The 26368-nt window shown below is 31.1% G+C and overlaps 2 protein-coding genes across 2 annotated transcripts; both read right to left on the bottom strand.

Moving 5' to 3' along the window:
* Positions 1 to 65: 65 nt before the first annotated feature.
* On the bottom strand, positions 66 to 26081 carry LOC132700309 (protein unc-13 homolog 4B). Its single transcript, XM_060667519.1, has 22 exons — positions 25835 to 26081; positions 25571 to 25770; positions 24740 to 25239; positions 24404 to 24677; positions 24190 to 24286; positions 19320 to 19466; positions 12704 to 12989; positions 7901 to 8244; positions 7639 to 7846; positions 7343 to 7522; positions 6968 to 7294; positions 6593 to 6900; positions 6269 to 6539; positions 6051 to 6206; positions 5823 to 5897; positions 5406 to 5729; positions 5144 to 5353; positions 2983 to 3144; positions 2758 to 2899; positions 2570 to 2693; positions 2318 to 2511; positions 66 to 2258 (listed from the first exon to the last, which is right to left on the bottom strand). Exons 1-22 carry the CDS (start codon positions 25951 to 25953, stop codon positions 2164 to 2166), a joined length of 4743 nt encoding a protein of 1580 aa, XP_060523502.1. The 5' UTR covers positions 25954 to 26081; the 3' UTR covers positions 66 to 2163.
* LOC132700310 (glutarate-semialdehyde dehydrogenase) lies at positions 13184 to 15946 on the bottom strand. The gene has a single exon (XM_060667520.1). The coding sequence runs from the start codon at positions 15663 to 15665 to the stop codon at positions 14145 to 14147; it is 1521 nt and encodes a 506-aa protein (XP_060523503.1). The 5' UTR covers positions 15666 to 15946; the 3' UTR covers positions 13184 to 14144.
* Positions 26082 to 26368: the final 287 nt, after the last annotated feature.

Here is a 26368-nt window from a genome sequence, read left to right on the forward strand (position 1 = left end):
ATATATATATATATATATATATTGATTCACGGATGGAAAAATGTGATGACACTATATTCCGGGATATCATCCGTTCGCTCGTTGAACTCCGACTGGAATCCTGCAGACGTTTCGCCAAAATCTCACTTGGCATCTTCAATGCTCGCACTCCGAAAACACTTCGAACACATATATATATATATATATATATATATATATATATATATATATATATATATATATATATATATATATATATATATATATATATATATATATATATATATATATATATATATATATATATGTATTGACCACCCATAGTGGGACAGCGGTTACAACGGAAATCAGTTTTGATATTGTATTGTATATGCCTACAGTGAAGGCAGTCACACATATATAAAAAAATTTGGAAAGTAATTATTATTCTGTGATATTCTCTAGACAGTGATGTGATAAAGATATGCTATTTTCCGATCCCCCTTATGGGTTCATTTTGATCCAAGGAAAGTAAAACTTTTCATTTCAGTTTTTAGAAAATTTAAATTTCCTGTTTTATATATGTTATCATTAATATCAGAAAATCGTATGCATCATAACTGAGCACATTAAAAGAATTATACATTAATAATAAAATCATGAGATATTATGCATAATATCTACTAGCATATTCCGGTAATAGAATTAAAAGAATTTACAGTAATTATGCGTAATACCTAAAACATTTAGTCAATTAATAAACAAATTACATTTAATTTTAAACCACTGAAAGTACTTTTGTTGCATCAGGAGATCCTAGAGAAATATGGTAAATTTCTTGTCAACACCATTAATCAGTTGATCACTGTCTCACATTTATTTATTGAAAGTGAAATATGTTAATTACTTTTTCAGAGGAACGTTTATGTTAACATTTAACTTAAAGGACGTAAGGTACCCATGGATGTTAGTAAATTATAAATATATCAAAGAATATTGCAAGTTTTGTTATGTTCTTTTTGCTTTGCTTAACTGAATTTAGTCCATTCTGTTTACATTTTCTTGTAGTATTAGATAACAAAGTGATCTGCAATTTCAGTAATTTACTGCAGTATTTGACTAATGCATGGAGTGTTGTGCGAGTCCAAAGAAATTCTGAATTAGGAGACAATCGATCAACTAACTCTGGCGTTCTGAAATATTTCAGTTTTCTTTCCTCGAACAGTCATTTACCGCGTTTGTAATTCTCACATAAAAGGAGATGGAAGCAGAAATGGGGTGTAACAACGTTATTTATCAATGAATTATTAAACATTTGTGGCAATACATGTTTCACAATATAGGATACATTTTTTAAGTCAATCACAAACCAGCAAAATCTGATATGTTGAAAATGAATTACAAGGTTGTTATTGGAATGCTTGTACGAAATTTAGGGCAATCACATATTAACCAAAACTCCTAATCCAGGTCTTGATATTTCTGGTAAATTTGGATATGGTGCTATTTTTGTATGAAATAAAATAAAAATGTTAGATGACCTATTGCTGAAACAAGATTTTCGTTATTTTACTAAAAGTTATATGCAAAATTTGCAATATTTTATATTGTGATATTGACTACAATATAAAATGTAAGATACTTGACATTTTTAGATTTTATTGTATAAAAAGTCTTTAATTTCTTATGGACTTTTAGTTTCATAATAGATAGAAACACTTTGTCTTAAGGAATGCAGTTGATTGAAATACAAAATTCATAAAGTTTATTCATAAAAATCTGTACATACACTAAAAATGCCTACACCATGTACATTTTGTAAAAAAAACTTTAAGGGTATTTTCTAGTGAAATTTGTTTTTTCATACTTCATTGCTTGCCCGCTTGAAAATAGCTGCTTCATTCATTTTTTGACTGTAAATATGACTGATTGACTTTCACTGGAATATACTTGGTTTTTTAGATGTATTTTTATACACAAAAATTTTGTAATTATTTTTGTATTTATTTGTTGTTCCTCAATAGCACATGATAAATTTAAGCTGAAATATGTAAGTGTTAATTAAATAAATTTCTTCTTTTTTTGGTAAATTATTTTATTATGAAAATTTTAGAATAAAAATAAATTACTAAATTTAATAATTCTTATATGAAACAGTCTATTGGTTAAGTACACTTTTTAATCAACATTATCCTTGAACTGCAATCACTGGGATCCCATTCTCTGTCTGTACTTTCTTAGAAATTCTTTGGCTTGTTTATCACCTTGTCTATTTTCCAATGCCTTTAGACCGTCTAGGTCTGAAAAAACAGGGGACATAAAATTTGGAAATTCAAAACCAATAATTGTATACTCATACTTAAATCCACTGGTCTTCCCAGCCACTTATAAACTTGATTTAATGAATTTAAAGGGCGATTTGTATCCTCAATGTCTTTAAAGTGAATAAATGCTTCACCAATGTATTGGTTATTGTAGCCTAATAAGTCCTTATCTTTTACGCTAAGCAAGATCATCCCGTCTTCTAGTTCTCTTTGTTCTGGGGTTAAATTACTGAAATATCATTGACGGTCGAGAAATTTTAAATGATAAATTAATTCTAATGGCTTACATTGTAAATTTTTCGTCATAAAGAGGAAACTGGGTTTTGTAATGACATTTCGTTTTTGGTTTGTCAATATTCCCAAATTTGTGTGCTGGTAAAAAATGCATTCTTACAAATGAATCGCAAGTGCCTAAAAATTAAAACAAGGAATTGTTATTTTTATTTACATCAGAAAATTATATATATGCATTCACCATTTGAATCCATAGCAATCAAATTGCGTGCATTCATGATCTCGATATATATAGCGTCACCTTCGAATTTACACCGGAAAGCTATCTCTCCATATGGCGATTCGGTCATTGAATCGAATGTTTCGGCAAGCTTCAGATTGATCTAAAAAAAAGGTTAAATTTCAAAACAAACTGAAAACAGAATAATAACGCAGTAAAATTAAGAAGGTAAAAAATGAAACCCACTTCGTGTATTAAATCTGGAGTTTCCATTCCATTCAATCTTAAAATTTGTTCGGTTCGTTGTAAGGAGCTGCAATTAATGTTAACATCCGGGGTTTTGAACGAACCTAACATCAAATCCAATGTTTTACTAAGGTTGGCGAAAAATGAAGGTGGTCGTCTTTTCTATAAAAATAGTAAAGTACATATTACGTATATTAGATTAGCATTAGAAAAAAATAAATAAGAAAGATATTACGCTCTGCAATCAAACATTATTCTCATCTGTACAGGATGCTGCAAAATCCGTAGTAAAGTAGATTTTTTTCTTATCGAAAATAGTAAATAAACAGGGGAAAAGCTCTCAAAATATTAGCAAATCAATATTTGTTTGTGAGCTGAAACACATACATAAATCAAGAAATAAATACGTAAAAATTTTGAGTTTTAAGTGTGTGGTGTATAACAGACTTGTAAAAATCAGAACAAAATATATGGATCTTAACTAAAAAATTAATGAGTTGCAATAATAAAATGACTATTTTTTAAATCTATTTGTTGATAGATATAAAGTTTCGGCTGCTGAATAACCCATTCTTTTACTTTCTTTTTATATTAACTGTAGGGTCTATAATTTTGAATCGCTTCAGGTACCACGGCAATAATTTTTGTTAGTAAGAAAAGCATCTCTGACCTACAGTCTTTTCGCGCTTTGTTACTGGCAGGTTTTGCCTTTGAGATCGTGTCGAATAATTGTGCTTGAATATAGGTAAGCTTGCGTTTGTAATAGTAATTCGTAATTTTAACAAAAAAAAAATGTCTAACATCTAAGATCTTTGCCATTTGATAGAGTTCTTCTGTAGGATACATCAGCGGTCTATTAATTCACTTTTGGGTAATTTCAATTTTTCTGTAGTAGTCAAACCGGGGTGCCCCAAGAGACCGATGTGAGGTGTGGTTCAACCAATGCACTATGCAAAATTCCCTGGCATTCTTGAATATTGGTACAAGGGATCTCAATTGTTATCTCAAGTTTATCATACCAGTGTTATATTTCCAAGTCAAGAACTTGTCCATGTCGATACGGAGGTATTTAACATAATCGGGGGAAACTATATCGATAAACTCATTCAGTTTAGTCTCGATTCGAAGTTTTGTGAAATCTGGAAAGGCACGCAAATCACAGGAGAATGGGAGAAAAACAGTTTTTGAAGAGTTTAAAGTTAGCTCTTTATAGGAAAAGTAATTGTACACAACAATTTTGAGTCATTTTTGACGTTGTTTTTGAGCACAGCCCATGATGCATCGAACGAAACATATCGTTAATGTACAAAACAAAGAGGACCCAAGACAGTTGGAACTCCATATTCAACCTTTCTTTCACAACTAAGCCACCATCTTGGCTGACACATTGCGTTCGGTCACTGAGATAACTTGACATTAATTTTACTCCCCTCCAAAACATCAATAAACTTCTTGTGATTTACGCTATCGGATGCTTTCTTAATATCTAAATAAATACAGAGTGATCTAAGATTTCTTTCTTATGAATAAATTTTTTCGGTCGGTGTAGTAATGGCATCTTGGGTGGATTTACAGTTCTGGAACCCAAATTGATGGGTGGCGTACGATTTTAAATTTTTCGAGATAGCTAACAATCCTATTTTTTAATATTTTTTCAAAAAATTTTGCCAAGTTTGAGAGCAAGGCTTATAATTTGTAGGGATTGTATTGTCGCGACATTTATACAGTGGTCGAACTATATCCTTCTTTTAAATTTTTGGGATATGATATGAGATTCTTTTATTTCATTGGCTGGTACTTATTAACATTACATTAGCAATAACCTTTTTCTCTCTTTTTATCGTGCCATCCTTGCTTTGTATTTGCTTTATCGGCAATTCCTTTTTTGTACCATTCATCTCTTGTACATTTTTCCACAAAAAATTGCTTTTTTTGCTTGGTTAATGAGTTTGTTTTATATTCTGTATAAATCATAATCATTGTTTTTTTTGAGTTTCATGGTATGATTTATATAGCCCAATGGGTTTTTAGTTGAGTTATTATTTTCTTTATCTCGTTAAATGTCTAAGAAAGTCACAAAATCATTTCATGGCGAAGACACTCGGATAGATACATACAAACATATTTGAAAAAGAAATACAAAAATTAGCAAAACACTTACCTCAATGCTCGATTGGATAATATCATTCAGAGTACCGCTTATATGGTCCCAAACGATTTCTAATGTTCTGTTAAAATTCTCTTCGTTTAAATTCTTGTGTAGCATACTTAGATTATTGTCGACGTACATCATTAATCTATCAACACTGTTGCTATCTTGATTACACAACTCCGCCCCTTCAACTAATAATCGCTTCATAGAAGGCGCCATCTACAAATTACAGCGTTAAATAAAACAAGAAATTTATATTTCAACTATATACCTTAATCACCATAGTTTCAATAAGTTCAACGATTTTATTCCTTACTGTATCAATGGCATTTGCCACTACGTTATCGAACGTGTGTTGACACCTTTCGGCATCTACCGGACCTTTTAGGTCACCTATCTTCCTTATCACGTTCGCTATTCCTAAGTCACTAGTAAACGGTTCTAAAGTTTCCCGGACATAGTCTATGTTGTTAATTGCGACACACCATTCATTGGTAACATGAAACTTTTTTTCGTAGATATCTTGCGTCTCGCCCATTCCCTCAACTTTTGTCGACATTTTGTCGGCATAAAAAACGCAACAACGGCAAATATCCTATAAAGTTAAAGTCATATATCAAACAAATATTCGTAAATTATAATTTTAATTTTATAATTAGATTTTAATTTTAACTGCATTTTTACTTACATCAATTATTTTCGCTATAAATGAGTATGAACTCTCTACGTCAGGCCAATTTAGTTGTTGCCAAAACACTTTCACCTAAAATATTCCTTGTAAAATTTCAGATATGCAGCACTCAATTAATAACTACAAAACTAAAAAAATTAAACATGTTTCTTAAAATTTTTAGCAAATGGTATTGGACAACTTAAATTATTCCAATAGTACATTTGGCAATAGGCAATTACAAACCTGATAAAAAATGGTCAAAGTATCAACCGCCGAGGAACTATATTTGACAGTGTTATCAACCTGAATCAACTGGTCTAACTCGACGGCTTTCGCTATACGTTGGAGAGCTTTGTAGGCAGCAATATCCAGCCACTGAGCAACCCCTTTATGAAACCACTAAAATGAAAATAAAATTATACCTGTCGAAATTAACTTCCCTGATAACTTGACAGCCTTACTTGATGAAATTGCTTTATCTGGAATCCGTCGCAGTCTGTAGGACACAGACCATCACCCAATGTTACAAATCTCTGAATAGCCAAATACAACTCAAATAATGTCGTGCCCTCTGAAAGCGGATCCTCTTCAAGTGAATTATCATTATCTACTTCTCCAAAATCCACCCTTTTTAAATTAGTACATATTTCTTCTATGTCTGATTCACACATGTTCGAAATCTTTGACTCATAATATTTATAAAGGCACTTGGCATATGGGAATTTAACGATTCTAAAAATTGCTTTCAGCGTTTAATATATCTATTCAAAATATCTTTTACTTACTCTAAAAATAATTTATCATAAAATTCAATGGCTTTCTGCAGATCTGTTCTGACGAGTTGTATAACCTGCAACAGATTCTGTAGCTTTGAAATATCACTGTTGTCAGGCTTTTTATTGTTTTCTATAATATGATTCATCCAATCATTTACGCCCTGAGTAACTGCATCTTCGAGAGTTTTTACAATATCACAGTTTAAACCTCCATCAGTAGTAGTTATCCAAGGGAATAAGGCACTAGGAAAAAGTTCAAAATTCTCCGGGGGTTCCAAAGAACGGATATAACTAAGTATTTTCAAAACTTCCACAACCTAAAAATATAAAAATGTTTTGTCAATCTTTTTAATATGCCATTCGTTGAACATCACAAAATATTACCTGTTTCATAACAGCTTTCTCGCTAGGACTCTTCTTTCTAATTTTCCTGATAACGTTAAAACACGAAGGAAGAAGTTTTTTTGTGGCTTCCCAAAATAATTTAACGTCCTCTTCCAACATAGAACTCGTCTGCATAGGTTTCACCAATTTTTCCAATATTTTTGAAAATAAACTAAAACTGAGAGGATGGCTCTGGTGAACCCCAGCGTAAACTGAATAAGAGCAGAGATCAACTTCTATCGGGGATAATCCTGATTGCGCTATATGTTGAGTTAAGAGCTGTTGAGCTTGGGGACTAAAACTTCCACACCACCAATATGGAGCTACCTGAAATGTCTCGTGTATTACAGCATGTTTCAAAAACGTATAAACTACCTCAGACACTTCTAGTTCGTGTAATAAAACTATTCTCCTTATATGTCTGTGTTCTTGTTCCGCCACTTGATTGTTTTTCCCCGAACTAAATGAAATGCGGACTTTCAAAACCCCCTGTTTACTAAGTTTGTTCTTTTTATCAATACTATACCACATAGTCATACCGGATGCTGGAATGGTCTGCAACATTCAAAAAAAATTTTTTTTGACATTTATTACAATTTACTTGCTTCAGTTTTATAATTTCTTGATTCGTTAACGAATATATTATAAAATATGGATTTTTTTTTACAAACCTTTAATGGAATTCTCGCCCTACCAATAAGTTCATTTTCATGCTGACCCGTTGTTGCAGTGACCGCAATTTCTTTTACCAATTTTCTCATACCTTTTACGCCCTTTACTTCGAATATTTTTCCCAATTTCTCTTTTACTGTTTCAGCTGGATCAAAATCCCACACCTCTAAGCAAAGAGTGTCATCGATGGCGTTATCCGCAATTGGCCTAAAACCAGCCCAATAATTAAGACAAAATAACATACATGATATAAATACTAACAACCCAAAATGTTCTTCCCAGACCGGATTCAATGTCATTGTTTTGACCGATGTATTATATCTATGGGACGTGTTTGAAGTAAGATATAAAGTCACAAATGGATCACTCATTCCGTTAGAATCCTTAGGTCTCAAGTCTTTCGCCTCAATTACTTCGACGTTTATCATCAATTCGGGATCTTCTTTGCTTTCCGCCACCTCAAGAAGGTGTCTGTGTTTTTCATTTTGAATTTTGAAGGCGTCTTGTGCGTAGGAAAATAGCGCAGTCTGTCCGCAGTCCAGACTTATGTCACAGCCTACATTATGCAAAATTGTATATAGTACTTCGGTGTATAGTTCGTCAATCTAAAATACAAAAGCTATTACTGATTGAACAAACTGAAAATTACAAAGTAATTGTTTTTGATGCATCAGAGTGAACACGAATTGGGTCAGTAATTTTGTAGAGGTATTTTTTAGTTTTAGTTATTTATTGATAATTGTCAAATTATACTAAGATATAATACAAAAAATATACTTATGATATTATTTCATAAATTATATGCATCATATGTGGAAGGTGTCTCGCTAGGAACTTAGGAACTTTGTTGATCTGTTATAAGTAGCCAAAATTTAAAGTTTGGAATTAAACTAATATTGGTAGGAGCAATCTGTCTAAAATATTTTCAAGGTGACAGCACATCCAGATATACCGAAAGTGGGTGTCAACTTTTTTATTTTATATAACCCTATATATTATTACTGTTTTGGCGTTTGGCGTCTGCGGAACAAATTTAATCAATAATTTCTGTTATTAGTAATACCGGATGGCCACATTTTTTTAAAAAATGGAAACGTATAATATTATTTAGAATTAAACATTTTAGAATATTCGAATTAAAAATTAGGACTAAATTATATATATTGATTGACATGGAAAAAAAATCGCCAGTTTTCTCAATGTAATTTTAATTGTTATTTTTTCAACATCGTGTATTATTAATAATCGAAATTACACAGATCATTAGTACAGGCTAAGATTCTGTATGGGTATTGGTATTAAAGGGAGCGTCCAAGCACCACCAGATGGGCCCGTTGTGTCCCATTCTGTATGGGAAAACTTTACAGATTTTGTTTGGTCTGCAAACGGTATAGGATATTATAAAATATGTCTAGCATTTTTCGGAGAACCCGAAAAAGCAATAATATATAGCGTGTTCCATTTAAAATAAGAAAGTTGACAACCACTTCTGGTTATCATATATCCAGATGTGCAGCCACCTTAAAAGTAATTTAGCAGGATTGCCTATATCAACATTAGTCTAACTAGAAATTTTCAAAGTTTGCTATATTTGGGGCTTCTTCTATCTTCCTCCGCCGGTTCCATTTGGCAAAAAAAGTTGTCCCCAAAAAAGCGCATTATAACAAAACTGTTGTAAGCGAAAATTTTTGGTTTTAAATTTGAATTTGTCCTCTCAACTTTAATCTTTTTGAAAAGAAGGTCGTAATGGAAATTAAAAAGAAAAATTACCTACTAAACGAGAAGAATTTAAATTATCTATAATTTTTAAAATCTATAATTAATTTAATTTATTAAAGGAATTGGAGTCACAGCAACTAGTGTAGACTTTACAGAGCATTACGTAAAGTGTATGAGAATCAGCTGGAATCATCTACTATTCGGGCTGTCAAGTACCGCGAAATTTTCAAAACTCTCATGCTAAACACTATCCCTTAACTGTTTTTTAAATGAAAATGGACTCATGTGGCCGGTGGTCCATCTTAAAGCTATTCAAAAATAGTACTGCCGAATTTATCAGATCGATTTTATCCACTTTTGGCGGAGACTGAGTGGTGTCTGTTTGTTTACTTTTTGTTTACTGTTTAGTACTTTGTTATTTGAACGCGTAAAGATGCGCTTTGAGCCAGCCTTAACCGCACACTCAGTATATGGCTACCAACATTTATAGATAATTGTAATGATAAGGTTAAATATAGTATAGTAGGTATAGTAAGTAATAAGTTGCTTTCAGGAAAGGAACTGGTAAATTTCTTTTTTCAAAATAAAATGGATTATAATAATTTTTGTGCCTTTATAGCGGACAAAACTTTTAATATATTATTCAATTTTAAGCTCAGGCCGTAGCACATATCTGCGAGGGGTTTGAAAATGTTTATTTGTTGGCCTTTACTCATTTGAAATGTCGTTCTCCAAATAAATACCCGGTCCAACTCACAGTCATCGATGCCAAATACAAATTGGTTTGCCTCTGCAATTCTTCTTTTTTGACTCCTCGGAAGTAATTCCTCGGCAGCGATCGCTTTCTGACCCGCCGATAATTCGGCCCTGTGTGATTCAGTGCGCATTCCGAGACACTTGCACGAATCATTTTCGATTTTGAAAAATGTTCCAACTTACGATATACCGAACTCGAAATTGCCAGTTTTGCGAAATCTGAATGAAACCCGTGAATATATACGCAACTAATTTTACAATACGCCCAGCTTATTACGGTATAAAAGAACGCAAAAAAAAGGTGAGTTACTTAAAGGAACACGAAAAAAAGTTGCTTTTTGGTATTGTTTTCGACGCGATCGACCCGGAGTTGCGACTGCGGTCAATACTGCTGAAGATGGAGCGCGACCGTGCCAAAATCTATTCTCGTATAAGTTGCGTGTTGCCTGCGATATTTACCTTACCTACATCAAAACATTTTTCTATTCATCGATGATAACGCTGACCTATTTTTTTTTCGTCGGGATACGCGCCGACCAGGCTAATTAAAATTATTTTATAAAGCCCTTAAATTCGATTGAATAATATAAAAAAGTTCATATCAAATCAAAAGATTTGGCACAACCAGCATGCCGAAAATTTTTGCCCAACTTTATTGTAATACATAGTGTTTTGACAGGAAACTCCTTTGTCTAAACAATTCTTCAGTTTTAGATCATTTTTAAAATTGCTATTTTTTTGACAAAAATGCAATGGCTTCCTTAGATTATTTCTAAAATTTTTCGTTATCCCACAGTTGAATACGATTGTATTATTTTATATTTTAAAAAAATTCCCCGATGTGTGGTTGTTGTTATGGTATTTTTCATTTTTGAAAATTGATCCATGCATTTAATTGACCTTCAGGGAGCTCATGGCTTACTTAATATAAACACATAAACAATATATGATTCAAATGGCCTCAACACTGACAAGCAATTTTCAAAATGGTCACAAAATTGAAAAAACGATAGCATTGAACAGTTTTCAATTAATTAATTATTCGATTAACGAAAAAAGTTAATCAATTAGCGTTTTTAAAGAAACTTATACCGCTAGCTTTTGATGAACAGGGATCAACTTCATCGTCATCGTCATCAGATCCTATATGAATGAAATTTCAGTAAGATGGTCTCTTATGGTTAACCAATTAATTTTAACATTTTATTATTAGCTTTTTTTGGGAAAAGTCAAAATTGTTGTTAAAATTAAAATAATTGACGGAAATAGTATGTGACAGGCAAAAGTTACGCAAAATTAAATAAAATATTGGGTTATACATATATCGAATGGTCGTTACATTCCGTTTTTCGCCCATCACTACTTAAGTGACTTTTTGAAGCATGCGAGTTTGCCGAGATATAACTCGAACCCGGTGTATACACTACAATTTAAAAATATCTTTCTCGTTGCCAGTTAATTTGGTAAATCTAGACCTACAACAATTATGGCAGATTTGTGCCCAGCATACAATACATGTACCATCAACCGGTTTAAATTCGGTCGTAGTATTTGTGCCCTTTTCTTTTGTAATATTGTTTAGAACATAAAACTTTTTATGACTGTTAATTAAAGCAATCTGGTTCACAAACTAAAAAAGAATATCCATTTCAAAATATACAAATTATAAAATCTATAAGCTTGTAACGAAAGCCACGAATTTATCTCGAAGGTCGAATATTTTCACTCGCTCGCAGATTTATAAGTGAGTAGGCCTGCATAACAGAACCTTTAAACGTTTAGCGTGGGTACTTAACTAAAAGAAATTAGACCAGAAATTCACGCGGCCGGTTAATTGGTCCGTAAATAAACGCGCTATTGATAAGTTATACACTTTGTAATGCTGCGAGCTGCAAGTGCGAGTTTCTGGGTGCATTAAACGCATTAATAAAATATATGCTATAAATTTTTACATTTTCTTCATTTAAATGTCATTCATTTTGATAAATATTGATGGTTCAGAAAATACAGGGTGTCCAAAGTTAAAATGCTATAAATTTTTACATGTCATTCATTTTGATGAAAGTTAAAATTGAACTTGTGTGCCATTGATATTGAAATTTAAAGCTATCGACTTAGAATTCTGCTATTTTGGTTGGTTTCTATTTTTTTTAATACAAAAAATAATAGTCGTATAGTTAGCGTTAGTTGTTAATTTTTTTTTTGTTCTCTACATCTAATGTCACATTTCTAAATCATGGAAGTGTAAGTACCACCTTACATTTTTCAGTGAAAAAACACTCCCGATCGCTCCCAAACCCAGGGCTAAAGTACCGGAATCGCCAGAAATGGTTGGCTATAGTGGGTAGCAGACGTCTTAAATTGACATTTTGGGCACGCATGCGTGATCCGTGCCATATTTGGGCATTTTAGAATAGCAACTAGAAAAACTATTTTAATTTTTTTTCTTATTACATCAAATCGAGTTTAAAAAAATATTTCTCTTACAGTTTTTAAAACATATTATTAAAACGCTCATCCAGGGATTAAACTTGTCATTTATGTGTGTGTATTTAAAAAAAATAACGGAACAATATTCAAAGCACTTACGTTTAAGGCTGCCGATATAAACTCGGTTTTGTCTTTGTCCTGTTCGTTCTCGGAATCCGAACTGGTCAGGGAGTTTTCAGAAATATCCTCAGTTTCGCTTTCAACTTGACCTGATTCAGTCAAAAGTACTTCTCCGCTGTCCTCTCTGCTGATACTAGGCATAATTTGCGCGGCCGCTTCAGCTACTTTTTCCTTTTCCAGCTGCTCTTGTGTAGCAGCCATTTCCGCATTTTCGCGGAAAAGCATTCCGAATTTTTCGAAAAACCCTCCATCTACTTGCTGTATTCTGTATAAAGACAATTTACTGTTACTGTTTAATTCACGTCAATTTTTAGAAATAGTATAGTTTTATTGTTTTCTTATGCAAAATGTCCCAAGATCAGACGAACGTCTGTATTTGATGATAGTTTTATAGCGCAACAGATCTATATTTTTTAGTCGATCTGAAACGCAAAGAGATTCAGATTCAGTCGAGAAAAATCTTATATTCGTTGTTTGAAAGCAACAAGTTTCAATATGTTATAATTTTGTGAATTAAGAGAATTTGATGCATCAAAAAGAATTTTTTAAATGAGATATCCTGTATATTTCTATAGAATTTATTTTGCATTTTTCTTTGGCCAAAATGCCCATGATTGAAAATAAGTACAAAAAATTACAGGAAATGAACTAACGATCCCGGGAAGTGACTAAACAAATCGCCTTAGCCATGTTTTAGCCCGTTTCCAACCACACACCAAAATGCGTTTTTGGTTAGTGGTTCTACGTTCATCATCAGGCATTATGCTCGAGAATCATGCTCAGATAAAAGGAAATTCGCTTGGTACATAGAATCTTTGATAGGTAGGTTTTTAAAACAATAAAAACTAATATTATTATAGATATTTTTATTAATAATTTAAACAAACGACAATAATTATTTATAATCATCTTCAATCAATTTCTACAATATCATTCAAATCAGCAGATTTGAATTCCCACTTCCGATACCTGAGTTTTTGATTCTACCTTGTTCTGAAATTTTTACATTTTTTTATTGCTAATATTTATTTATGGAAGACCTCTGGAAGACTTTAGTTACTACAATAGGTTTTTATTATCTAATATTAAAATTAAGCCAAACTAATAATAATAACAATGCCATTGTGGAAACAACAAATAAAGAATTTCAATATTTGATACCTAAGGGAATACAAGAAGTAGGACAGAAACTAGCAATAAAAAGAGTGCAGAATCCTTAATTTGGGCTAGTACTATGTGCAATAATGTATGTAATTATTCCTAGTTTGTAAAGTCCAATAAAGAAAAATATGTTGTAATAAACTATTTACCCACTTAAAAATGAGATGGCAAAACTACGAGTATAAAAAAGAGGAAATGTGACAGCCCCATTTTCTAAATGTTTCTTTAAGTGTCTTTAATATTAATAAAGAACATTTTATTAAAGATTTCCAAGACATGTGTATTTTATATAAGTGTAATCTTCTATGCCAAGATGAGAACCTTCTCTGCCCAAACCTGATTGTTTTATACCACCAAATGGTGCCTCTGCTGCTGATATTAATCCCACATTAACTCCTACCATACCAACTTCAAGGTTGTGACTCACTCGAAACACCTGAGAGATATCTTCAGAATAAAAATAACTTGCTAAACCTACATCATTACTATTGGCAATATGTAAGCTTTCTTCTTCAGTATTAAAGTGAATAAGACTTATAACTGGGCCAAAAACTTCTTCCGAATAGACAAGCATGTTGCTAGTAATATTGCTTAGAACAGTTGGTTCATAAAATAATTTACCTATATGAGAAGCAGGCTTGCCACCTACTAGTACTTTTGCCCCTTTGGACACTGCATCTTCAACAAAATTTGAAACTTTATGAAGTTGCGCTTCATTTATTAAAGGGCCTATCTGAGTTCCTTCATCAAAACCATTACCTATTTTTAAATTTTTGACCTTTGCAACTAACTTATCAACAAATGCATCAAAAATATCAGCTTGTATTAGAAAACGATTTGAAGCTACACATGTTTGACCACAATTTCTAAATTTAGAAGTTAGAGCACCTTCAACTGCTTTATCTAAGTTAGCTGACTTGTATACTATAAAAGAAGCATTTCCTCCGAGTTCCAAACCAATCCGTTTAATACCAGGAGCACATTGACTATAAAGAATTTTACCAACAGTAGTGGAACCAGTAAATGAAATTCCCGCTACAAGAGGGCTTTTACATAACAATCTGCCTATTTCTGCTGTATTTTCCCGACTGCTCGTCAGTAAATTTATGACACCCGGTGGAAAACCTGCTTTCTCAGCACATTTCATTATTTCAACAGCTGTTAATGGGGTGTCTTCCCCAGGTTTAACAACAACTGTACATCCTACAGACAAAGCAGCTGAGGCTTTGCGAGTAATCATGGCATGTGGAAAGTTCCATGGTGTTATAAGTCCCACAACTCCTATTGGCTGGTGATGGATTAGTATTTTCTTGGAACGATCTGAACTGGGAATTACTTCTCCCCTTACTTGGCGAGCTAGTTCTGAAAACCATTCAACAAATGAATTTCCATAAATTACTTCACCATTTGATTCCTGTAATGATTTTCCTGACTCTGCAGTCATTATCTCAGCTATAGTGTTTTGGTTTTCTAACATGAGGCTGTACCATCTTCTGAGAATCTGTGATCTTTCTTTAGCAGTAGTATTTTTCCACGTTTCAAAAGCTTTGGAAGCCGAATCAATGGCTATCTGTGTATCAGCTGTATTCATATCAGGAACAGTTCCAACAAGTGTGCCGGTAGCTGGATTAAATACATCTAAATTCTTCCCACTTTGAGCACTTACCCACTGCCCGTTAATAAACGATTTTTCGGATTTAAACGGTATTGTTTTGAAGGCTGTAATCCCTAACTTTAATGCTGTGGTGTGGTATTTTATGTATAATACCTTATTAAACATATTTACTATTTTGTTAAAAACTGAGGTTAACAACGGTATGGATAGAAATAATAAAAGTGGCTTAACAGATGATTCTGCGCATGTTTCATTCTTACGTCGATTACCTTTAATTAAGGACAACAAACTTAAATAAACTAATTTAATTCAGTAACAAAATCCACATGGGGTTCTATGTCATAATCTACTTCTCAAAATATTCGAAATTGAGCTGGAAAAGCAGTGTTGCCACACTTGTCAAATGTTTTTTTAGTGCATGAAACACATTCTTTCTAGAACTGAGTGTGGTTACATGTACATTTATACCTATGATTCCAGATAATATATAAGGAAAATAACACAGAATGGCCTACAAAATAAACAATTCTAGCTAAAGAGTTTTTAGTTTATGCAACCCGATATACCCATACCTATGCTATGTTGATCGCGTACGGTTACTCTCTGTGCTCATGTATAATGTTTTTTTAGCGGATGACATCATTTTTGGTAAAAGCAAACAAAAATATAATGCCGCGTTCTAATAAAACCGGTCAGAATTAGCTCTGATTCCTAAATAAATATGTATACTTGAAGTAAACCTAACTACACTTCCTGTCTTGCCTATTCCTAAATTTTGGTTTTACATTGGAAAAGGCTTTTGGCATACCTAAATTCGTGTTCCGTCGGTACTATTGCAGTCGATTTTTGGGTGTTTAACTTGGTATATATTTGTTTCCACATCAAATCTTCCGTTTCCATATCCATTTTGCAATAACGTTTTTTTTATCACTACCACCAAACTAGTTGCGGACGCAAATTTAAACAAACTGATTCATACACGCGAGTCATATTCTGTAAGCGCTCGGATTTTCTGTGAACATTCCGCTCTGCGATGTCCTTGTCATGCAAACTCATATAAAGACGATTTTGTTGTGTTTGATTCGGAGAAAGTTCTCTTAAAACAGATCTGCCATTGAAGATTTCATGTAGTACGTAAAATTATTTTCAGGGCGAGTTATATATTTTACATTAAAACAGCAACGAAGAACTATTGCAGCAGGGTTTGGCCTAAACCAAAGACTAGCAAGAGTTTGAACATTTATTACTAAGTATATAATGTGGGCGGGGACATCTTTCAGAGGGACTACAGGGTTCCTGTGCAAATTAACAACTTTTTAAATACTAAATTGACAAAAGGATTAATAATACAGAGTGTTTCAAAGTTTAATGTAAAGATTTGAATTGTATATTAAGCAGTCAAAAATAAATCTGTTTTTCATATATAACATGTGTCCCAATTTGTTTTGGATTCTAGTTTCCATATAAAGACATGTCCGGAAACGCTTCCTTTCTGAGATACAGGGTGTTGAAATTCTAAATAAAAAACGTTTTTTGTATCATAATTTTCAAACCATTTTAGCTATTTCATTAACATTTTGTACATTGCTTTTGCAGCACCAGATTTATCTCGAACATTTTTTATAAATAAAAAGTATTTTCCAAATCCGCATTCAATTGGAAATTTAATCTGTTGATTTCTTTTCGAACGATGCACCGTTTTCAAGTAAAAAAATAAAAAATCATTTTGGTGCATGGTGAAATGGGCAGAATTACGATCAAAAAGTCAAACATTAAAAACCTAAATTTTCAAATTATTTTTGTAAAAAATATTCTTGTAAAATATTTTTTTAATTTTCCAAGAAGCTACAATTTCAAATTATAGATTAATTAGGCAAGTACGAATTTACAAGTAACAAAGTTGGTAAGTTTCGATTTTTATTTTTCCAAAATTTCTTAGGTTATTTTTAAAACCGTAAAATTTGCAAATAATGGACTTACATTTATGCAGAGTAGCAAATAAATATTTGGAAGCGAATAGCAAATCTCTATTTTTTCAAAATACGTTTTAACAACACAATAAGTTTGTATTCAACCACTTAAACTGCTTAAACGTTCATAAATATACACGCCACAGATTTAAACATGAAATTGTGGTTTTTATTACCCATCGTTATCACGTTGGTACGATTTTTGCTTTTCGTATTTCATTGACAAGGACCTCCATATTTTCTTTTCGGTATCCATTAGCACACACTTTAGGGTTTGAACCTAGAACAACTATCAACCAACGCTCTTTGCAAACGCGAAACGTCTGGTACAAATTATCTTACGCTTGCTATTTCCATTCCGTACTTGCCGGGAATACAACCAAGTCTTTCATATTTGGGTTTTCACAGCAACAATTATGCCGTGGGTAAATATTCTCGTTATTCATATCCTACGATTAACTACGCTTAATTGCGGACAATTCTTGCAACTTATCTCGTGCAAATATTTTAATCAGCAGGGCATAATATCAAACTTGAGATTATGAATTTTTCGTAAGTTTTATTTGTTTTTGCGAATAGTTTAGGTCCATTTCACTTTTAAGAATGTATTTTTTTGTGTCAAAAATAACTTTTCCACAATACTACATGTTTTTACAGAATATATAATAAAATGAAATAAGAAGAAGAAGAATAAATTATAATATTATTAGGATTTAATAAACGGTTTGTTTGATGAAATGAAATAATTGTTTGGCAAGAAAGACCTGCAATGTTCTAGAAAGAAAAAATCTCGCTTCTGATATATTTTCTGTCTCGTTTTTTAAGGGAATAAGTTTTCAAAATTTAAAATTTTTAAATTTTACTTTTAAAATGGAACAATTCGACGCTTCTTAACATAACTTTTGGTCAACTTGGCTTAAAAGAGTCAGGTTATATGCAAAATTTTAATAGACCAATTTATTTAAGAAATTTTCCAAAAAATATTACATTTTTTTTCATAAATTCTTATTAATTATATTTGTAACTAACAACAAAATTAAAGTAAAAAAATATGTTGACATTCAATTTGAATTTGTATTAAGTGAAATGGAATAGAATGAGTTTTCCCAACATGCATATATTTTTATAAAATATTGTGTTCACATCAAAAATAGAATTTTACAATTTTAACCTAAAAAATACCTCTGAAATTTTATTTGTAAAAAGAGCGTCATACAAACATGCATTAAAAATTTTTGTTTGTCTTCATTTTTGTTTTTTTTAACAACTTGATCGCAGATTTTTAAGAAACCGTACCTACTTGACTGTTAATTTAATTTTATTAATTGTTATCTCGAGTCGTATCTGCTATCATTCGCACGGAGATAGTTTCTTCAGTCATACATTGTTACTGATTACGTACCTATATAGAGGGATTAAATTGAAAGTTGACTTACTTAATTTTCTTCTTTACCTTGCGCACTTTCCTTATAATGTACTTAAATATTCTCATTTTTCGATGAAAGTAAATTCGTCTCTAGATATTCCAAAGCATATTTGAAAGAATTCTAACCGCAATAACGTTAGTTATAATACGAACAAATATAAAGCATTTGCTCCCATTATAAACCCATTTCCGTTACATATATTAACAAAAGATGTGTGAAATCATGGACCATTCGCATATAATATATTTCATAAAAATACCGGATATAACTAGCCAGCTCGCATCTACAGGATGTTTTGTACAGTGTGTATGTTTTGTTTTTCGGGTAAAACTTTTGTAAGATGATTAAATTCTCTAGTGTCCGATATATTGCTGAATTAAAGTTACAGTAAAGTAAAAAATATGATCCCAGCTAATACTCACTTTGAATTACTTTCGGGGTGGATTTTCCTACATTTGCGGTTAATAAACCAAGATATTCTTATTTCTTTCTTCAGGAATTTCACTTCCACGCTCTTTTTTAGTTTGTCGTGCGTCATTTGAAGCTCTCTCAGCCGTTTAAAAATAAACCTTCAAATTAAAAAAATAATTAATTAAATAAACATAATATTTATAACTTTATAATTTTTTAAAGCAACGCTTTGTATCGCCAATAAAAAAACACAAAATCTACCTCTAGTTTACGCCGTGCTTTATCACATCGTTTTTCTTAAACATATTCACGGAAGTTTTTACTATCTGCATACAAAATTTTATGGTTTGTGTATTTTTATCAAGTGGGTCTATCTCTGATCGAATTATCATACGACTTGTACGCGTGATATAAAAATTGTCACAATTTATTTCAAATTCGTTACTAAATTCAGGAGAAAATATCTTTGTTTATCAAATACAAATTCCACGCTGATTTATATCGCGATATAACTGGAGAAACTGATAAAAAAACGTCAATTAAAACGTTTGTTTTAATGAAGAAATAATTAATTATTTTTATATCAAATTAAATCTTTGCGTATATAGTAACTTACAGGGTCATTCCGATAAACATGCACACTTATCCGCAAATAGAAAATAAATTCCTAGGTATTAAAATATTTTTGAACGGAAACTGTCATAACTGATTTTGTTGGAACTCGATTGCATGTAAAATAATAATTATTATTATGTTCATGGTGAGGTGAACGGAAAATATATTCATCCACAGAAAAGTTTAAAGTCTTCATTTTGTAATTTTTGAAAATATTTTTTTACAAATAAAATAATCTACAACAATATTTATATACATTTCTTTTGTTGTTGCCTTAGGCATAAATTGCATTTCAGTAATACATAGGGCGTAAATGTTTACTTAAAAATATAATTTATTTTCATGAAGTGTCAATAAATTTCAGTCAAGCGAAATTAGGTAATTCCATATAGCCCTTAATTAATATAACATTTTCGCATGCTCCTAAATTTCACTGTTGCAAAATCAGTTACTATAGTGTGCACGCAACTATACAGGGTGTTTGAAAACAAATGCGAAAAGCTTAAAGGGGTAGTAGCTAGTTTGTTATATAAACGTTGGGTCAAAAGCGAACCATAAGGGAGATATCGCACTACAAATATGGCGGAATAGTAATGTTTTTATTTTTTATCTTAAAAACGAACAATAAAATATTACGTAAATATTAAGTAAATGAATGGAGGGTATTGAAGTTCACTACTCCTATCATTCTTCTTAACTCAATTTATGGAAAAACTTATGCAACGATAAAATTATTAAAATTATTAAAATGCAAAAAATTATTTAAGATTTTTATTATTATTTATTTATATTAATGTTATTATTATTTTGCAGAACTCATTTTTGTTTTTAATTGAAAACAGAACTAAATTAACTAATCATTAATTAATTAATTAAAAACAAAATCTAAACCAATGCATAGCGAGATAAAAAAAACTATGGGCTGTTGTCACTTCTTAAGGCGTTTCATATTATTGCTTTATTTGACATTTCTCAGTTAGTTTGAATGAAAAATACGACTAATTTAATGAAAAGTTTATTGTCTAATCATTTAGTTGTCCAAAAATACGGGTTTAGTTCAATATTGATAACACTTTCTAAAAAAATTGTCTTTTTATTTTTCGTGAGGTGTTTAAATAAATTGTTTTTGAAGAAGGTATTATAGTTATTCATTCATAATGGATATAAAAGCAAAATACAATTGTTTATCAGTACCCAAATAAATTATTTTGCAAAAATATTTTTATTCTACATGCAATGCTTTACATTTTATTTTTTTAATTGGAAGCAGTAAGTATTACGAAAACATCACATAGGACAAAAAAGTTTCTTAATAAAACAAAATAAAATTTAAATTTAATTAAAAATAATAATAGGGGGACAAAAGACGAAAAACAAAAAAATTATTTTCCACCATATTTGTAGCGTGATATCTACTTAATGGTTGGCTTGCAACCCAAGGTTTATATAACAAACTACCCTTTATTTTAAAGAAAGAAACATCTGGCATTTGTTTGTGAAACACCTTATAATATTTTCTTTTGTTATCCAGATTTTTACTTAGTGCAAATTTGGTACCGGACATGTTAACTAAAAAAACAAACCTTTGGCGAAAGTGTGATTTCGCTTGTATTAGAACACAATCAACAGTTCTGGGTGCATGTCGCGTTATTCTCCTTCTAGCTCTCCGTATTGAGTTGGATCGATTAAAACCGCAATCACTGCACTGGACCAGAGAGTCATTTATTTCCAAAATTCGATAGATCTCGATACTTCGCATTGACCCGTCCATTTTTTGAAGCATTTAATAAATTTTTGCTAATTTTTTAATTTATATCATACAAATTTCGCGTTAACTGTGGAACACAAACGCCATTCCAAGTCTTATTGTTTACTGCAAGAATTAAACAAAGCATTAGCAGTGCAAAAGGGAACTAGGAGGGGAATTTCCGCTTTAGATTACAGTGCTTTCAGCAGTAACAATGCCCCCCAAACTGTAAAAGTGAATCTATGTTGCTGTAATGCTAAAATTATTTACAATGGCTGTTGTAATCACGATGCGTGGTATCATGTTTACACGGCGGGAACGGTTCTCTCGTGTGTGACCGTCGATCGCGCCAGTGGTAGCACTTTATATGGGTTGTACTTTTAAAAAGCTCTTTTGGGTAGATATGAGGATATAAAATTAAAATCAAATTAAAATAATAAAATTAAAAATCGATGAAAACAAAGAAATTCCAAACAAAAAAGGTATTGCATAGATTCAAATTACAAATTTATTACGTCAAAAAATGAATCTATCTAAATATAATGGTGTCATTCTTTAAAATACTTTTTTGAAACTATAAATATAAAGCAGCAAAATTTTTATTCTATTGACTCACCATGTCTGTTGAGCAAATTTAGATTGTTAATAACACAAGATGTTCAAAAAATCACAATGAAAATAAAATTTAAAAAACTGGCGAAAATGTTTTTTTCAAATGTCTCGTGTTTAGAATTAAAAATTGGGATCACTCTGTATTAGGTTGTATATTCAGAATATTTAGTTTTTGTGATATTTGACATTTATTGTATTTTTTTAGCCTGATATTAGAGTTCAACTAATCTGAGTGAGACGACCGGCAGCATATGTTTTTTTTATTAACAAATCGAAGAAGTTCCCGATGGGACACCCTGTATATAATAGTTATTTTTTAGACATATAATGTCGCTTCGTTACGAAATGAGATTCAAAAACCTCACAATTTGTCTTACATCCACTCAATACGCAAAAAAAAACAAGTTTATCGTGTTCTATTTTAAACATACTGAAACTTGGTCAAAATAATAATTTATAAAGGGATCCAACGACCTATGTATCAATGCAATATATCTTTTATTGAAAATGATCGCTAATTAAATGCAAAGTCTAATCCATTCATCTAAACAGAAAAATTAAAGCAAAAAAAGAATGAATTGATTATTTATTTTAAAAGGCAAGGCATCTAGCCTTGTGTATTTGCTGCTTTCATGTAAATCTGTTTTCCAAATAAAAGAACGGCTCGGTTTTGATTGCTAAGCAATTAATTTAAGTTTAGACCTGGTAATTTTTCTTTATTTCTGTATTAGTGCAGCTCAGTATACTAAAAGTAAATGTTGCAAGTTCATTTAGTTTGGGTTATTTTTTTTATATTTTGCAATAGACAAAGCAGCAGGCAAATTTAAAGAAGATAACATTTGCTTGCAGATGTTATGGAGCTAAAATTTTGTTTTAAAATAAAAAAGTTAATCTTGACATTTTTTCGATGCTTAAATGTAAATTTGTTACTTAATTCAATTTTATTTATTACTTACCTGCATATTGTTTATTGGCATTAACTTTGCTTAGGTAAGGAAGGAAAAAAAATAAGGCCTATGATTAAATACCTGATGTCAACCTGGTCTTACAGTATGAGTCGGTATTGATCAACTCCAGGAGTATGTTGCACTGGGTACGCAAATTTGATGGGATTTTATTTCCTCAACTAAATTTAAATACAAAATAGTCTGATTAAGACAAGTTATTTCTGGACTAAGGGTAAATTTTTAATTTTTTTTATATATATTATAGATTTAGTTTATTTTAGGGCGAATCCTACAATTGCAATAGAAATGTAAAGTTATAAGTAACTTTCATCACACAACATAGACTTTTTATTGTTCTTATCTGACAAGCCATTTTCTCTGATTTATTTTTAATGTATTATATAAAATTCTATTTAAAACAATGTTTTGATTAGTCTTATGCAGAAACAGTTCTTTAAATATACCACACGTGTAAAGATATAGTTGGTCTCTGATACACAAGAACCAAATGTCTAATCATTACTTAAAAATGTAAGTTGCGATTTTCAAACATATTTACTATCTTATTGCTTACTGTACCAGGAAGATATTAGTACGTATTGTTTACTGCCCGACCAAGAATATGTGGAAATGAAAACTTGGTTCCATAAACATTTGAATATATATTTTTTGAAAGGTTAGTCATATAAGCATGTTAACTTAAAATATAGATGGGAGAAATGAATTTGTATATATTTTTTATAAAATTCATAAAAAAATATTAATATTTTATTTTTTTAATAGTAACTTTTAACGTTTTGTATTTACATAAATAAACAATTTTTGCAAGTTTAATTTTTTTCTGTATTGTCAGCATTCACATCAAACCAACTAGGAACTTGCCATAAATGAAAAATTTTCATTTCAATATCTTTTTCCTTCTCTTTTAGTTGAGTCAGATCTCTTTGAAGTTTACTGTACCTCTCATTCAGTTGAAGCAGTTGCTGACATAATGCCTTTTGCTGATCGATTGCTTCTTGCTGCCTGTTCCTGAGAGTTTTTATTTCACAGTCCCTTCCTAATGATAAAAATCAAGATCAAAAGAGTCTGAGTATTAAACTAAGGTAATTTTAAGCCTAATGTAATTTAATACACATTTATAAACAAAAACATTATTAGAAATTTAACCACTTACTGTAGACTAATACCAATAAATTATTCATTGCTTCATCAATAGAACTGTTGGATGTCTTAACAGCTTGAGTATTTCTGGAATCTGACATACAGTCTAGACTAGATTCATCAAGAGAAGTACTAACAAATTGAGAATCATTATTTTTTAGTTCTCTATGTATATCTCCTGCCACTGAAGTTAAATGTTTTTTTGCCTGCAAATGTTCCTTTTTATTATGAAAATTATGAAACCATTGATCACAGGTTCGACAATAAAGTTCTTCATTGTCTTCTTCCTAAAAGTTTACTTTAAAGTAAATCATTAAACTAAATTACATCACTAGCTGAAAAAACTTGCATCAAAATCATCTGTAGCATCCATATCACTTTCAGAAAGTACATTGTTCTGCAGTTTTTTCTTTCTCTTTTTACTTAAATAGGTTCTATAGGCATCAGATTGTCTATATTGTTTAAGTTCCTCTCTGTATCGCTTTTTGTCTTCTTCTGCTTTATCCAAATAAGGCTTTTTTTCTTCTAGAGATAAACTAGACCATTTATTTCCTATTATTTTAGTTATTTCATAGAATAGAAGGTTGCTGTCTTTAAAATAACCTCTTTGTTCATTTAAATATAAATTGTAACCAGTTGCTGGTGCTTTTGGAGGTAAGTTAAGCAATTCAGGCTTTCGTTTTCTGCCTTTTGGCCAACCACCCCTTCCCTTCTTCTTAGTAATAATAGGAGTCTCGTAAAATGATATTGAAGATTCACTTTTAATCACATCTATACTGCTTTTTGTTGAGTCTGATTCTTCACTTGATTTATCAGTTCTAACAGAACTTTTTGGTCGGCTGAAACTGCCTGTTTGAAAGTTATAACATGTACACATATAACTAGAAGATACAAAGAAAGAGCAATCCTTTGCTTTGTTACCAAGTTTAAACATAAAATGTAATGTGTAAATAAATACTACATTAAAACAATGTTATGTTAAAATTTTCTGTTGAAACCTAATTTTTGGGACTAGCCAAAATATGTTAATAGAATAAGTGATATAAGTTAACAAGTTTTTTTTTCATCCATGAGAAATAAAACCCAAAATATTACTTCTGTGTATAGCCACATAGTCATAAAAAATAATACCTTATAATACTCATTAATGTGTTAATTAGATTTAAATCATGTTTCTTACTTGAAGGTTCACTTGTAACATAAGTGCTATCACTACATTCACTAGAGAAACCATCACTTTCGCAAATTCTCAATCCAGTAGTTGGTTTGGTATCCAGTATACTCTCCTGCAAAATAAGTTGAGCAGCCACATTTTTCAGATCTTCCACAGATAGGTTTAAATTCTTAGATAAAGCATCATTTACTGTCATACAAACAAGGCTAAAAAAATAGTTCACTATAAAATTGTAGAATTAAAAATTTTTATGGGTGCAAGATGCATTACCCCGTGTTAGTTTCAATGAAAATTCCATTTTTTAAAAGATCATTGGCTTCCGCTACTGCCCCTTTTTTAAGATTATTTTCGTCTTCATGTTCTATTGCACCCAATGATTCAGTATTCATTTGTAATTTCAAATAAGAAAATAATTGTATTCTCAATGGATTCAAATGTATAAAAATGCAAAAAATAAAGTATATCTATCAAAATTGGTTAAATAACCTATTATAATTTTGTACACAGTTAATTCTTCTTCTTCTTTTATCTGTTGGCCAGGATATACAGTTAATTCTTTCATTTGCATCTGCCTTACATAAAGTTAGTCAAGTTTGTCAGGGTTATTCGTCCATTATCGCCAAATTGTAAGCGTAATTTTTCATAGTCCTTCATAAGTTCCTGTACTTTCCACTACTTCTGTATTATTAGTATAGGCAGGGCCTCTATATATATATATATATATCTATAAGGATCTCGCAAAATTTTTTGATGCAAAACGAAAAGTGGAATGGATCAAGAAATGGGCAATTAACCTTTGTTGTT

Source organism: Cylas formicarius, unplaced genomic scaffold (assembly GCF_029955315.1).
Source record: "Cylas formicarius isolate icCylForm1 unplaced genomic scaffold, icCylForm1.1 PGA_scaffold_4__25_contigs__length_36172078, whole genome shotgun sequence".
In the NCBI taxonomy this organism is placed as follows: Eukaryota; Metazoa; Arthropoda; class Insecta; order Coleoptera; family Brentidae; genus Cylas; species Cylas formicarius.

Bases quoted from the DNA above. Each gene is read 5' to 3' on its own strand.
- LOC132700310 (XM_060667520.1), bottom strand. From the start codon at position 15,665: ATGTTTAATAAGGTATTATACATAAAATACCACACCACAGCATTAAAG.
- LOC132700309 (XM_060667519.1), bottom strand. From the start codon at position 25,953: ATGAATACTGAATCATTGGGTGCAATAGAACATGAAGACGAAAATAAT. The intron at 6,901-6,967 runs GTAATATTTTGT...TTATATTTTTAG, and splicing joins AGAAAGCTGTTATGAAACAG to GTTGTGGAAGTTTTGAAAAT. The intron at 5,898-6,050 runs GTTTGTAATTGC...GGAATATTTTAG, and splicing joins CTTTGACCATTTTTTATCAG to GTGAAAGTGTTTTGGCAACA.